General features: G+C 36.8%; 1 protein-coding gene across 1 annotated transcript; it reads left to right on the forward strand.

Moving 5' to 3' along the window:
- The first annotated feature begins 1,230 nt into the window (after positions 1–1,230).
- phyh (phytanoyl-CoA 2-hydroxylase) lies at positions 1,231–7,074 on the forward strand. Its single transcript, XM_026923640.3, has 9 exons — positions 1,231–1,402; positions 2,530–2,585; positions 2,689–2,799; positions 4,215–4,383; positions 4,553–4,634; positions 4,727–4,908; positions 5,276–5,425; positions 6,190–6,324; positions 6,458–7,074. Exons 1-9 carry the CDS (start codon positions 1,334–1,336, stop codon positions 6,509–6,511), a joined length of 1,008 nt encoding a protein of 335 aa, XP_026779441.1. The 5' UTR covers positions 1,231–1,333; the 3' UTR covers positions 6,512–7,074.
- Positions 7,075–16,320: the final 9,246 nt, after the last annotated feature.

The raw sequence follows: 16,320 nt of genomic DNA on the forward strand, positions 1-16,320 counted from the left end.
ACAACATCTTTTTGACATATAATCATTTGCCACTTTATTAGGAATACTTGCAGCATGTTCACATTAAACATAAGTATTGGCACCGGTGCGGGGGCGGTTGTAAGTTAAATGTAATGTCGTTGGCTTTGACTTTTGCATGGTTGTCGGTACGAGATGGGCTGATTTGAGTATTTCAGAAACTGCTGATCCCCTGGGATTTTCACACACAACAGTCTCTAGAGTTTACACAGAATGGTGTGAAAAACAGAAACATCCAGTAAGCAGCAGTTCTGCAGGCAGAAATGCCTTGTTTATAAGAGAGGTCAGACTGGTTTAAGTGACAGGAAGGCTATGATAACTCAAATAACCACTCTTTAGAACAGTAAGGAGCAGAAAAGCATCTCATAGAACACATCAAACATTGAGGTAGATGGGATGGGAAAGCCCCATCAGGTTCCACTCTTTTCTGTGAAGAACAAGAGTCTTATGCTCCAGTATGTACAGGCTCACCAAAACTAGAAAGTTATAGAATATTGGTATATATATATAGATATATAGATATAGATATATAAGAATATATAAGAATATTGGAAAAATGTTGGTTGGTCTGATGAATCTTGATTTCTGCTTCAACATACATATGGTAGGGTCAGTAGCCTTGTGTCAATAGTTCAGGCTGCTGCTGGTGGTGTAATGGTGTGGGGAATGTTTTCTTGGCAGAATTGAGCATTGTTTGAAAGTCTAAATGAATGTATCCATCTTATAATGGCAAAAATGCCATTAGGTGGATTGGCTATGTTAAAATGCCCTATGCGTGAATGTGTGTGAATGTGCAGTCCATGCCATGAGATGGACTGGCATCCCATGCCGGGTGTATCCCAGGCTCTGAATTCACCCAGGACCCTTACCACGACAAAGCGGCTACTGAAGATGAATTAATCTGAAGACAATTATCTACTAAAACAGTGTTATAAAATTTTAAGTATTTATTGTACTTTTTTTAATTGCAAGTCAATACATTATACAAGTCACACCAGTGAACAGAGCAACAAATACAAGTGAGATTATATCAGGGCAAAAACCTTTGTATTCAATTCATAATGCTGTGGTATTAGATTTTATGTTGCTAAAGGAAACAGTGGCACAGAAAATAACTGTACTAAGAAATGCTAAAAATGCCTTTTTCTTATGAATTTACACATGTATTAAATGTCAAGTGTCATATCAGTGTCCTTGTCCCTGGTGTGTAGTTTGAACCCATTACATAAGCAGTTCGCGGTGCAAACATTAGCCACAAGATAATCGCTGTAGAGAAGACATTTCCAGGAAAATATTTTATTTTTTTCTGAATAGCATGGCTCTACGGGCAGCAGACAGATTAAAAGTTGTCCTGAACCACCTGGACCGTTCTGGTGTTAACGTAGTATCCTTTTAAGTTTCGGCTAATGTGTTTACGCGGGGCTTCTTCAGGCAGCGTGGTGGGGGACTCGCCCAGGATTCACGCGTGCTGCCCGGGGATAGATGCGCACTAGAGCCCGAGGCTTGGAGAGGCCGGCTATGTAAGAAAAGTCCAGGAAGTATATTTTGTATATCTTTATCATAGCTTTACTCGTCTGCATTCTGGCAATTTCGTAGAATAGACGTTTTTTTTTTTAAGAACAAGTATGCCGTCCTTTATATTTGCTCTTATGCGATTATTTTAATAAATAAATAAATAAATAAACAAACAAACAAATAAATAAATAAATACCCGTGTTACTCAAAATCCTATACTGATCCGGGTAACTGGAACAGAACCAGGATTTCCTCAGGAGTAAGGCAATAAAATTGTGAATTAGTTTTGTTCCTGTACTCTTAATCATATCAACCTGTCAGAAATAAACCTAACTGTAATGCGACCCACTTAAATTAGTTAAATTATGGTTTAAATGTGTTCAATCATTTCAGGTTGTTCAGAAAAAATGGGAGATTTAAGTGATATTCAGGAACAGTTCAAGCTCTTTAAACCTTTTGTACTTGAATACTTGATTATATGAGTCTAGATTAAAAACTAATACAATGCTGAGTATTAACTTATTGTTTACATGATGGTTGGGTTTTAAGTTATTGATGGATTAAACTTCCAAATATTTTAATCAAATTGACAGTTGAGGCTGTTACATTTAACTTGTAATATTAAAAGTTTCGTTTTCTATTGTTTTGCTCTGTTTTTAAAAATTGTTATTGAATTGGCAGAAGCAAGAACTAGATGCTGGTGAATCTTTAAATAGTCTTAAGTGAATAACACATTAACTCTGAAAGTACAAATGTAATGCATGGAGAATTGACATACTCCTATTAAGATTATTTGAAGAAAATCTTGGTACATAAATACTACTAATGAAATTCTACATAAATAAGTCATATTTAGGATTTTTCCAGTATCCCAGATGACCTGTTGAGCTGATCACCATATACAGGCAGGAAAAACTGCGGTAGAGGTCATGTCTGTGAGTGATATCTACATTTTCCCTTCTAGAAATTGATTTTCCTTAAATACTTGTAATAAAGCGCACATCCTTTACATCTGCACAAAACCTGTCACATCACCGTCCTGAAGCACTTCAGTAAGTACATATCTTGTTGTGATGAATATCATGGTATAAAACATAAGCTGGTCTTTCTGCCATGTGATGATCTTTTGCATCCACTGTGTTATTATGGCTGTAGGTACACCTTTGATACAGATGTGCTGTCTCCAGAACAAAGACTTGCTTATGAAGAAGACGGCTTCATTTTGATCAAAAACCTGGTTTCCGAAGAGGACATCAATAGATTTAGGCAAGACTGTCATTCCACAAGCACATTACATAAGATTACTCAAGCTACCCTTAGTAGTGTCAGCTACTGCTTTCTTAATTAAGGTCAGTAAAAACAGTGGGGCCACTGAGGACAGCAGGAACAGGAACCACATTGTACGCAAAACTGAAATTTACATTATTTAGAAATCTATACGGTTTTTCTGAGAAGCGCTTGCGACAGTCGTATAGAATCTCAGGCCTTACCAAGTGGGGTGATTGTGGCACGATCTATGTCATCTGACATAATGGAAATTTTCATGATGTTGGAAGTCTTACCAAGAATACTATTGATCTTACAGCCTTTATGGTGAACACATGGTGGCAGTATACTTGTTGTTTAGCATATTACAAGCTCTGGAGCCGCACTTACGAAACTGGGTCTGTATTCCAGAATGAAAATAGCCTGCGCCCAAAAATTAGAAAATGGCATGCACACACATAAATAAATACAAAAACCATGGATGCATCTCACTATGAGTAATTAATTAAAAAAAATAATAATAAGCATTACAGTAGATTTACAGCAGGCCCACTCATAAAGGTTCTTAACATGCCTGTTTCTTTGTTCATAATCTTGAATGCATAAAATGGGATCTTGATTCTCATTGTATCTGTGAGATACAATGGTGGAAGGTATGAGTAAAGAGGAAAAGCGAAAGTGTTCATAATGTCTACACACTACAAATTGATAAAGTTAGGGAATGTTGATTTAGACCATTTCACAAACTACAAGAGTCAGAGCTAGTTGTGCATCCCAGACCACCTGCATGTCAATTAAGTAATAATAGTTTCAGTTAAGAGAAGCAAGGTTCCTTTGTTTCAGCATGGGTGCAGTCAATTTCACTGATTTACTTTTGGGAAATCATTGATCACTGCAAATTGAGTATAAAAAAATGTGAGCACCCCTCCGTGGGGCTGACATCATGACTCAGGTATAACAGAGAGGTCAGTTCAGTAAACCAGTTCTTTGACAAATACCTGAAAGTTATCAGAACCTGTAATGGAACAGGGATTATGTGAATACATTTTACATTAATTTGAATCATTTGGACACTTTTATTCAAGTGACATACAACTGAGGCAGGGTAGATTCAGTTTATTTCTCTGTTGTTCGGGCCTCAGTTTCAAACTCCCAAGGAGACTTGAAAACTTCTTATAAGCCAGTCATCATCATCATCATCATTATCATTACAATTTTTTTTTTTTTTTTACATGTACCAGCAAAAGTGTGCATACACACTATTTTTTCACGATTTTTCTTTGTAAACCCTAATGTGTGCATGGAAACGACACATGCTCATTTTATGCAAATACCATGTTTATAAATGTGCCGCCTGACCTGTAAAACACAAATATGTTTCATGAATCAATGTGTGTGTGTGTGTATACCTGCAGGAAAGAGTTTGAGCGTATTTGTAAAAGAGATGTGAAGATTCCTGGCTTGGTAGTAATGAGAGACGTGTCCATCGCTAAATCTGAGTTTGTGCAGGGGGAGAAGGCTGTGACTAAACTTCAGGACTTCCAAGAAGACCTGGAGCTGTTCCGCTATTGCACTCTGCCTCAGGTCCACCTATATATATATATATATATATATATATATATATATACACAAACACTATGATGTTTGTAACCCTAGTAGGTTAAGGCAGACAAAGCTTTAAAGTTTGAGCTTTGATTTTAGGATTTTAAGAGGAATATTTGCATTGTAACAAATTAGGCTTGTACTTGAACAGATTCTAAAATATGTTGAGTGTTTCACGGGCCCCAACATCATGGCTATGCACACCATGCTCATCAACAAACCTCCTGATACAGGTAACATACACACATACTAAAATGCACATCGATCTTTTGACCAAGATGTAATCTCAGAGCAATAGTGTACAGCTGTGCATGCTGTGGCTCAGGAAAGAAGACCTCTCGCCACCCCATGCACCAGGACCTGCACTACTTCCCATTCCGGCCAGCTGATCGCATCGTGTGTGCCTGGACAGCAATGGAGAAAGTAACTCGCCAGAATGGCTGCCTGGTGGTGCTACCTGGCACCCACAAGGGCACCCTGCAGGAGCACAACTACCCAGAATGGGAGGTGAGATAAAGGGACGAGGTTTGGAAAGGCTCTATAAGAATAAATTGCATTGGTAAGCATGAGTAGCTGACTAATGAAGTACTTATTATATAACTTCGTAGTTGAGCAGTAAAGTGTTACTCAGAATTTGCAGATTAATTTTCTTTAACCTATAAAATTACTTTCCATTACAGTGTAAATTCATGGCATGACACGATCACATGTCTACCTCATAGGACTCCTATTAACTACAGTAAATATTAAGTAACTGATTACTCATTTAGTTGTCTCTGAGTGTGTGTGTGTGTGTGTGTGTGTGTGTGTGTGTGTGTGAGTGAATGATGTTCCCTCTGAACACATAAAGCTCCTGTCTTTGCTCTGTACTCAGGGTGGAGTGAACAAGATGTACCATGGCATTAGAAACTACAACCCCAACCATCCCAGAGTGCATTTGGAAATGGAAAAAGGAGACACTGTGTTTTTTCATCCTTTGCTTATCCACGGCTCAGGAATGAACCGAACACCGGGCTTTCGAAAGGTAAAGACACTGGATTAAACTTATTTTGCATTGTCCCCTTTTATTTCCAGTACAGTACATGTTCAAAACAGCAAAATGTCGCTGTTCAATTACTTACATATTGTACTGGATTATTACTATCATGTTTATCATCTGTCATGTAGTCCCATGCTTGTTTTAGCTCATAAGCTGCTGGGTTGTTTTCAGTTCCATTAAAACAGCGCTGTTTTTCCCAGTGGAAATGAAGTGCTTTGATTGGTAACATTGTGGCACATCCATAAAGCATCCATAATGAGTTAAAACACCATAATGACTCAATCAGTAATCTTTGTATGAGTAAAGCCTGATACCAAACACGTCTCCTTATTGTGATTATGCTATTTTAAGTAATCTTTTCTAATGAAATAAGTCTGTTTTTGGGCTAGAAACATTAAAGAAGATGTATATGAGCATGATATGAAATTTGTTTGCTCAGCTGACACTGTTTGTGGAGCTGAGACCTGTCAGATTTATTTGTACAGTGATATTCATAAATGCATTACGGCACTAAAGTCCTACCTACTTCACTTTTAGCAGAAACATTTTACTCACTAAGGCAAAGTTGTAAAGCCTGTTTCTTTATATAATGGATGTTTGAGAGAAATATAATGTTTCATGCTGTTTATGTGGTGAACTGGGTCTACACACTGCTACACTTCACTACACTTTGAGTCTTTTCACTCTGTTTTATAAGTAATCAATGAAACATCTGTGTGTGTGTGTGTGTGTGTGTGTGCGTGTGTTAGGCCATCTCCTGTCACTATGCCAGTGCTGATTGTCACTACATCGATGTGGAAGGAACAACCCAGGAGAACATCAGTAAGGAGGTGGAAGAGCTTGCTCGCAAAAGAGTTGGGAATGATGCCACTATTTCCTTTCAGGTTGGTTTCCTAGGACACACTGACCGTCTCAGCATGGCCTGAGTGTGTGGCACACCCAGCTGTAGTACAGTGTGTGGTGCTTAATTTATGCACCATGGGTGTATTCTCACCTTGTGTTATTTTGTGCTTGCAGGACTCCTGGGCAGTTAGGGGACGCCTGGTCCAAGGAGACAGGACATCTCTGTGATCCTTATTTCCCATTCTAGTGTCTGTGCATCACAGCAGAAACATACACCTAGAAGAATAACTGACAGTACTAAACAGTGTGTAATAATGTTGTCTAGAAGGCTATGATTTAAACAATAAAGCTATCTAAATGCTAGAGTAATAGTGTAGGAAATAGGTACAAAGTAAATAGGTACAAAGTACCATGCAAGATTGCACATACTGTATGTGTATAGAGACAGTTAAAGTATGTCTGAGAGCTTTTAAAGGTAAAGAGAATTTTGTGTCTTCATTAATCAGACAGGGTGCATGAACAGTACATCAGAATGCAGTCAGATCTAAGCCAAATGTAATCTGTTTGCCATAGACGAAATGGTGTCTGTTTAAGTGCATAGTCCACATTTAAACCGAAAGCATGGGTCTGTTGAGAAATTCTGCTAATTTTATCTTCACATAGTTCTGCTTTTAGTGAGCAAATTAGAAATTTTTACCATATATTTTCTTTATGATTTTAAAATATTTTAATTGCTTTGTAATTAATATTTTCATGTAACTGTACAAAAATAAAGTATATAATTAAAATTTTGTAAAGTGGCATTTATTTTTAAGATTCCCAAGCATACTATTTAAGCAAAACATATCCCAAAAAATATATGGTTTAGAAATATAAAAATAATAGATATACTCCTCATAAGTAGACAAATTTATTTGGATACTTAAACCTAGTCTGGTTAATCCATAGTTAATGTGATGAACTACACCATGCGGTTACTCTTCCAAGGGCATATATTTGAAACCGAAGCTAACTGACTACATAAAGTAAAAGTTATCTTGGGGCCAGCTGGTTAAAAGTAATTTCTAAAAATGGCTAGGAAGAAGGAGAGAAGTTTTGAGAAAAGGTCTAGCATCATCTGTTTGCACAAAGAAGGCCACTCTATTAGCCAGGTCAGCAAAACTTACAAAAAATTTCAAAGACAATGTACAGGCACCAAAATCACCAGCATTCTGGACAGGGTAATTGTGAATAAAATCAAGAAAACCTGGCGAGAAACAGCAGCAAGGATCGCTTCAGACATCAATAAGAATGACCAGATACAACTAGTGCACACACTATTTAAATCAAGATCAATGAGAATGGTTACAGAGGGAGAGCAATGCAGAGGAAACAATTCATCGGCCTCAAGAATAAGAAAGCAAGGGTGAAATTCTCAAAAGCACCTGCACAGAAGGACAGCAGGTTCTGGAGAACTGCATTATTTTCCGATAAATCCAAATTTAACTTGGATGGAGCTGATGGTAGAGTGATGGTAAGGGGCACGTCCTGATTTTGCCAAGTGGTTGCTGTCCTGAGACCAACATATTTCATGATGTTCTTGGGACAACAACTGCGCGAGCCAATCAACGTTTATGATGTCATCACCATGTGCCGTGCTGCTGCCGATTCCGCCAAAGTTTAAAAAAAACGACAACGGCAAAACCCCTCTGTCAAGCACGCAAGTTACAAGGTAAGACCAACACAGTTTTCACATTTCCTTATTAATTTACAGTAGTCTGCTACTACGGCTGATGATCATAAAATGCATATTTGTTTTTTAGATTAACATTGGTGAGTTAAGCGTTGATACCAGTCAAAACTGATGATGTCTTCAGTAAATTCAGAAGTTGTCTTCAGACCATCATATGAATATGTTGACCTCAAGTCATCACTGATTTATTGTGTTACACGATGTTGTCTTCAGACCATCATATGAATATGTTGATCTCAAGTCGTCACTGATTTATTCTGTTACATGATGTTGTCTTCAGACCATCATATGAATATATGAAGACCACAACTGTCAACAGAAAACATACTTTTAAGTTAATGTAATTATTTGTTTGACTTTTGATTTGCTTGTTAATCTCAGTGAATTCTGACTAAATTAAAAGAGTACATTCTAATTGTTCTAACCTGGTCTTCATGCAACCTCAATCTCTCTGCTTTTCTTTCCCTCGAGTATCTTCCACCGTTTAAAATACCAGTTCCTCTGTGGTATCAGAAACCGTAGACTGGATCACCTCATTGATGAGCTACTAAACAAGACTGACAAGTATTTCAACATAATACAGGATTTGCAGTCGGTTGGGAGGGTCTATAACCCTCTAGAATGCAAAATAGAAGAAATAAAGAAATCTGCTCAGAGGATGCTAGACAGTGGTTGGGCCAAGAGAGTTACTGTAAGTAACTGCAAGCCCATGCCAACAACTTGATACAAAGGAATAAGTATACCATTTTTTGCAAAGCATCAAAAAAATAGATGTTGAAAGCTTATTTGGGAGAGCAGTATCAAAACCATGTATTGGGACAAATGTGTGTGACTGCTGTACTTTCTCATAAGAAATGTGCTTGTCTACTACTTGCGAAAAAACTTTTAAATGAGATAAGTGAGACAAAATCAGAAAATGCTATTAATAGTTCAGTGGAACCTATACAACATGAAACTGAAGACAAAGACAGGCCTAGTTCAACGATCAGGAAGCTGGAAAGCATACTGAAGACTCTACAAACATGGGAGAGAATTCCTGAGGATATTGCCCATAAAGTCAATGAACTGAAAGTGCAAATAAAAGAAGAAAATTCAAACAATAAAAGTTTAAAGAGATTTTGTGTGGAGTCACGTAAAATACGTCCACTATTTGCAAACCGAAAAAGAAAGACTGACAGCGGCATTGCCTCAGAGACAAGGACAGATATCACATCAAGTTTTCTATCAAGTTGAGAAGAAAACACAAAGCAATCGGTGCAAAAAAATAATACAAAACTCAAGGGTTAAAATGAAGCACTTTTATTCAAGTGCATTTTTTTTTTGCCATTTTATCAAACTTTGCATTTGTTCTTCACTACATCTGGAGTGCTCCAGTAATCATAAAGTTACCATCATTAAAAAGCTTGTATTTAGTCACCTGTGCTTTTAACTGTAATGTAAAATTAAATAAAAATCAAATGAAATATCACTCCTCTGCGTTTTGTAATCTGAACTTTTCTTCTTTGTTTACAAACAAACTTGTTAGTGCATGCGTGCCAATCCTATTTCATACAATTCCCCAAAAAAGATAAGAAAACATTGGCCACTGTGGGCCCAAAGCGGTGAGTGGCTAAATCCAGCTCCGATTCAGGACCAAGGTTTTGCAAATTCATTTTCATTTTTTCAATGCTCCTCCTGCAAATAAATAAAAATAAGCATGTCATTTGAGTAACTATACAGACACCTCAGTGGTGGGCCATGTATGTGTCCTCTTCTAGTAATGCACTGTATGGTAAAAAGGAAGATAAGACTAATCTGTCCAGACCCACACTGCTATCACATTTTAATAATCTACATTGTCTGGGGAAAGGCTAGATCTATTTAATAAATATGCTTACATTACTGACATTTTGATTAATTTATATTTTAAAAAACAAAATTATATAAGCTGTAGGTGTGATATTTTATCCCTAAGCATTTTCTAATTTTCCTATCAATAAAGCCTTTTTCTGACAGTTTCCAACATAGAGGATCATCACGCTAAAACAGTTGAGCAGGATATTTGATGCCTATTTTTTTCTTCCTTTTTTTAACGCCATGCCAGCTTCTATGGCTATATTCATGGCGAGAGCCAGGTTTAGTTGTTAGTCAAAAATAAAACTAAAGATGTTTAAGATAAATTTTTCTAAATACCTTAAGACTAAGTTTGGATTTACCTGGTTAAAAACCTTTTTTTCCAAAAGTATCAACAGAATACAACAAGTTCCTCAAAGGAGTTGAATTACTACAGGCCAGCAAAATATGTTTAATGGACAATGGATTTTGATAAGATGGACACTTTGAAAATTTTCTCCTGATAGTAAAAATTTGTGTGTGACTAATGCCTATTAATGCCTATTAATAGGATGAACATATTGATATACAGTGTTGCATCTTAACTGATTCCCATGGTTTTTGAAAAGAAAATAATGTTATAGCCATCAAGATCTTCTAAGACGACACCAAAAGTTCATGTTTGTGTGTGTGTGTGTGTGTGTGTGTGTTTGTGTGTGTGTGCGTGCAAAAGAGAGACAGAGAGAGAGAGAGAGAGAGAGAGAGAGAGAGCTTACATAAACACACTTACAGTATTGCTGGGATGTCCTCTTTGGGTATCCCAGTAAGCAGCTTCTCTTTCGGCACGTTTGGCCAGTGCCACGGCAAGGTCTTCCGCCTCTCCCTCTGTTGAAGTGCCGAATATTGTCACCTTTGTCTTTGCCTTTGTAGGCTGCTGCAGCACTTTGGGTGGAACATCTTTTTTGCCGACCTATGTATAAAGAAGTACAGTGTCACAGATGCAAAGCATGACAGCAGAACATGACAGCAATCATGTGAATAGCCCTAAGAGGCAGAGTGGCTAACTGTGAATGAGTTGCTGTGACTCATAATTCAAGATGAAGTGCTTTGCATATAAAAAAACAGCATTTATGTTTCTTAAAATTGGCAGTCTTGGAACTATTTTAATTTGCCATTAAATCTTATGACTGTTTTTGTGCTTTTATACTTAAATGTATGCATGTAGTAGAAATACAAACCCTTATTAACATTCGGAACATGTTTGTGGACATGTTTTCTCCTTTGACCCTCCACCTCAACTCATCTTCATCTACCTGGTAGCACTTTCCTTGAGCTGTTAACCTTCCTAAAACTTTGTACACTTTCCTTTCCTTTTCCTCCACTCCCTCATCTTGCCTATGTCTTTCTTCATTGAGTTGCTCATGCTTCTCTTCCTCCTTGTCCTCCTCCTCCATCTCTTCCTCACTGCAGTAGGCTATAGGTTTCCCTATGGCCTCCCTCATGACCATAACTGTCCCTTCTGTTCAAAAATATGTCAGAACTCATGTCAAGGCTACAGGTCTGAAATGTGGGCAGTCTACAAAAATGTACTTAGTGAAAGCCTTCTGTCAATTAAAGAGGAATGTCACTCCTTTATAAGACTTCAGAAACATGTTTGTTCATCCTAGGACAAATCAGTGCAGAGCAATTATGTTATTTTTTTATGTATCCAATTCAAATTATTGCCAATAAAATCATGCTTACCTTGCTAAGAACATTACATATGGAATCCATGACCTGAGAATTTAAGGAAAAAAATATGAGATAAAGATCTTTTTGGTTCTGTAAATGAAAATGTAAAATATGAGGTAAAGATCTTTTTGGTTCTGTAAATGAAAATGTAAAATAAATAAATAAATAATTAAATAATACAATCATGCTTGGTTTGCAAGAGAGGAAGTGATTTAACCCTGAAACAGACTGGAAGGGAGAACAAAATGGCCAGATGTTGGAGGCATACGTTACCGCTAGAGCAAAAACACAAAGCATGTTATTTATTTTTATGTATTCTGGGGTTTCTGCAAGTTAATTTCCCAGTTTGTTTTGTATTTTGTATGTATTTTGGTGTCTTTTGGCATCTGGCAACCAAAGAAAATAGACAAAATATCTTTGTCAATCACATGCAGAACTTATGAATTAGACAGAGGCCATGAACATTTTCCTTGGTGGTAGGAAAAGTGGACAGGAAATAAGTGTTGAAAATTTACATAGCCATTTACTATAAGGATATTGATTTACCTCATCAGAAACCTTGCTGTCCTCCATTAACATGTTTAAACTTTGCACTTGGATGTTATATGGCCCCTAGCTTCCTACTGTGAATGCTGGCCTCCTATTTTGGAAACGCATTAATGCCTTAACATCTACAAAGATGAAGAATAATTAATAGATGACACATTTTGCAAGCACATTGGGTTCTCATTAACAATAAAAAAGCCCATTTGATAACACTACAAAAACATATTTATAACAACATGGTGTGCATTGTGTTAGACTTAAACCATGTTAAAATTTAAACATTGTTAAATTACATTAAATAGAGAGAAATCTTACCTTCCATCATATGCTCATAATGCAACTTGCTGTCCTTTAAATACATAAGCTACAATTAAGACAGTTCTTTTAATTGAATGAAATTATTATTTTTTTTTTAACAATAATAACATCATAAAAAGACAGCTGAAAACAACTGTAATTATAAGCATGTGATTTACATGACTGAACATATTTTGGGTGCAGTATTTTTCTTTGTTCTTTGCAAAACTATTTTGATGATTTGAACACATTTAATAAAGTAGATCATATTCATATGATGGTCTGAAGACAACATCGTGTAACACAATAAATCAGTGATGACTTGAGGTCAACATATTCATATGATGGTCTGAAGACAACTTCTGAATTTACTGAAGACATCATCAGTTTTGACTGGTATCAACACTTAACTCACCAATGTTAATCTAAAAAACAAATATGCATTTTATGATCATCAGCCGTAGTAGCAGACTACTGTAAATTAATAAGGAAATGTGAAAACTGTGTTGGTCTTACCTTGTAACTTGCGTGCTTGACAGAGGGGTTTTGCCGTTGTCGTTTTTTTAAAACTTTGGCGGAATCGGCAGCAGCACGGCACATGGTGATGACATCATAAACGTTGATTGGCTCGCGCAGTTGTTGTCCCAAGAACATCATGAAATATGTTGGTCTCAGGACAGCAACCACTTGGCAAAATCAGGACGTGCATGGTGTGCGGGTACTGTAAAGCACAGAGGTGGCTGGGGCTGTTTTTCCTCCAGTGGTGTTGGTGAGCTTGTGTTCATTGATGGCATCATGTGCTCAGATGTATACAGATGTGTACAGATGTGTACAGAGGCACTTTATATGCAAACTTTCAGAAATCAATGAAGAAAGTATTTATGTGACATAAGTGGATTTGTTCAGCAGGATAATGATCCAAAGCAGACCAGCTTCCTTTTGAAAGAATATTTCCCAGAGCCCTTGACCGAAACCCTATAGAGCATCTATGGATGCAGTGGAGAAAGAATTAGCTGATCGTCAATGCTCTAGTGTGGATGAACTGAAGGTTTTGTTGGAATCTTAGAGGAAGCTTCCATCACAACTGTTACACAAACTGGCTGATTCCATGCCCAGATGTTGTCATGAAGTTTTGCGAAACAAAGGAAGGCAAACTAAATACTAAAGCACCCTAACTGTGATATTTAATGAAGCCACTAGTGAGTGTCCAAACACTTTTTTGTCTAATTATGAACAGACTATCTATAATTTTTTTAAATAACAATCTATCTTTCTTTAAATAAATGTCATGGTTTGACACGTTGTTTTCTACTGCAGTGAAATTCATACACTTGTAAGTGTGTCTTAAGTGTCCAAATATTTTTGGGGCCACAGTACACATCACATTAAATAAAATACTTGTGTGTGTGTATTTAATAAATTTACATTTTTCAAATTTACAGTTGTTTTCTTTGTTTTGAACTCCTTGCTGGGAGTAAGATTTGCCTTTAAAGCATATCATAAAAAAGAATTTGAGATTTAAAAAAAAAAAATAAAATCAGAACCTTAAATACAAACTTAAAAAATTTCCTGGATTTCAAGGGAAATGTAGATGCTTTCAGAGTGGTCAAGCAAATGAAATTTTCATATTCTAGTCAAATAAATAGTTTTCTAGTGATGTTTCACACTCAACGCTTAGTATATGCCCAGTGGTAAGTGGTATTTAGGTAACATTCTAGCTAATTAGGCTACCACTGGTAGTCACTTAATAGTAATTTAGAACATAAAACCTCGTTATAGTCAGTTCATGTCTTTCTGTTTGAAAGATTAATTAACATTGATTGAATGTTTTTGTGGTAGAATACATGATACAGTTTCAGACATTGTTAGCCATAATATTTTCTAATTTTTGAGTAAAGGATAAGTATTTTTGCCTTTTTTTTTTTTTTTTTCATTGTTTTTGTTTGCCTCAGCTGGTCAAGTTGCACTGTGGGAACTAGACACACATTCCTTTTTATCATTACATTACATTACATGACATTACATGTCTCTCTTTTATTTTATACTTTGCTCTTTGACTGGTTTTCTCAACGTGAAATACAGAAAATCTCATTTTAAGAAGAGGCGCAACAGCAACTGTTTATGTACAGTTACATTTCTGTGTGCAGTTGAATAAAATTTTAAAATGGTTGCAGTTTAAGGGTAAGCCAGCTAGCTAGCAGCCAACTAGTGGTTACCCTTAAAATTAAACTACTAATAATGGATTAAGCCAAAAGTTAAAGAATATTAGCTATCTCCTTTTAATACAGTTTAACACATTAAAGCTGGCATATAGCTCAAAGTTTATGGTTTTCTTTTGAGAATTTTTATTCTACACCCACTTCTCGCTAAACAATGTAATCTTTCTAGCTAAAATGAACCTAAAATGGATGTTTGATCTATTTTAGCTGGTTTCATGACAGTTATATGTTTTTGTATTCCTCAGTAAGCATAGTAATATTAAATAGCTTGTGAAGCCAAATAAGCTTCTTGTCCAAGATTGCGCCGTCGTAATTCCAGCTTATATTACTACTTCCGGTCTCCTGTCACTTTCTGAGGAGAGGTTTGTTGTTGTGTAACTTGGTGAGATGGTTTATCTCTGGAATACTGGAACAAGACTTTGAGCCATTAAACAGTCAGAGTTATGACATAAGGGCCAGTTTCATTCTGTTTAATAGCTGTGACATTGTTGCGTGTGTAAACGAAGGATTTTCACATTTTGTACCCCAACATGCAGTTAATTAAAATCATTTAACTTCAACAATCTTTCTAACTTTCTTTGTTAACAGTATGTTTATAAAATGTTGTGAAAGGCTGATATGGTAATTTGTTTGTAATAATGTTTTTTTTGTTTATTATTTACAAGACAAAATGTGGAATTCATTCATTCATTCATTCCACATTTTCATCACAATAATGATAATGTATTTTAAGTCTCATCAGTAATTATGACACTGAAGCCAGCTAATCTGTTCAGTTTCAGTTCCAAATACAAAGAATGCAGTAATAAGATTTACCCATATTTATGGATGTTATCTAACCCATACTTGTCTACATAAGATTATGTTGTATATAAATGGAACATAGTGAATATTTTATCACCTTTGCTCCTCCATTAGTGCAGTGTTGGCCAAATTGTCACAAAAATCCTTGGTTTGTGTCTCAGTTCTAAACTTGGATGAGCATTTGTTTTTGTATTTGTGTGTTTCAAGCATTGAACTGTATCTTCATGTGAATCAGGATGAAGAGTGGGAAAGAGACAGGAATAAGTCAGAGGCACCACCACCTCCTGTTCCAGAGAGTCTGAGATCAAGGTCTGAAAATTAGCTTTAAATATATTTTAAAAGAATCGTTTTTATTTTCTCTGAAAGATTAATTATGTAGGGTTGTTCTGCGGTGTTTTGGGGCATCACGCTCAATAATGCAGCCTCCCTGATGCCACCTTGGAAAACCCCAGCTTTCGTCCTCTGAAAAAACCTGAGAAATTTGGCAGCTTGGCATCGTACTGCTACTCTATGCACAGTCTCCTTATATGTACATTTATACAAACTCTGTAGCTCTCGTGCTGGCTTAGTGTTTGGCAACCTCTAGGGCTGGAGGTTCGATTCCTGCCTCTGCCCTGTGTGCGTGGAGTTTGCACGTTCTCCCTGTGCTTCGGGGGTTTCCTCTAGGTACTCCGGTGTCCTCCCCCATGGTTTGTAGGCTGATTGGCATCTCTAAAATGTCCGTAGTGAATGGGTGTGTGAGTGGGTGGGTTGGCACGCTATCCAGGGTGTCCCCCGCCTTGTGCCCCAAGTCCCCTGGGAAAGGCTCCAGGCTCCCTGTGACCCTGTGTAGGATAAGCGGTACAGAGAATGGATGGATGGATGGAGCTCTTGATACCAACATTTTTCCAAACTAA

This window comes from Pangasianodon hypophthalmus, chromosome 18 (genome assembly GCF_027358585.1).
Source record: "Pangasianodon hypophthalmus isolate fPanHyp1 chromosome 18, fPanHyp1.pri, whole genome shotgun sequence".
Classification (NCBI taxonomy): domain Eukaryota; kingdom Metazoa; phylum Chordata; class Actinopteri; order Siluriformes; family Pangasiidae; genus Pangasianodon; species Pangasianodon hypophthalmus.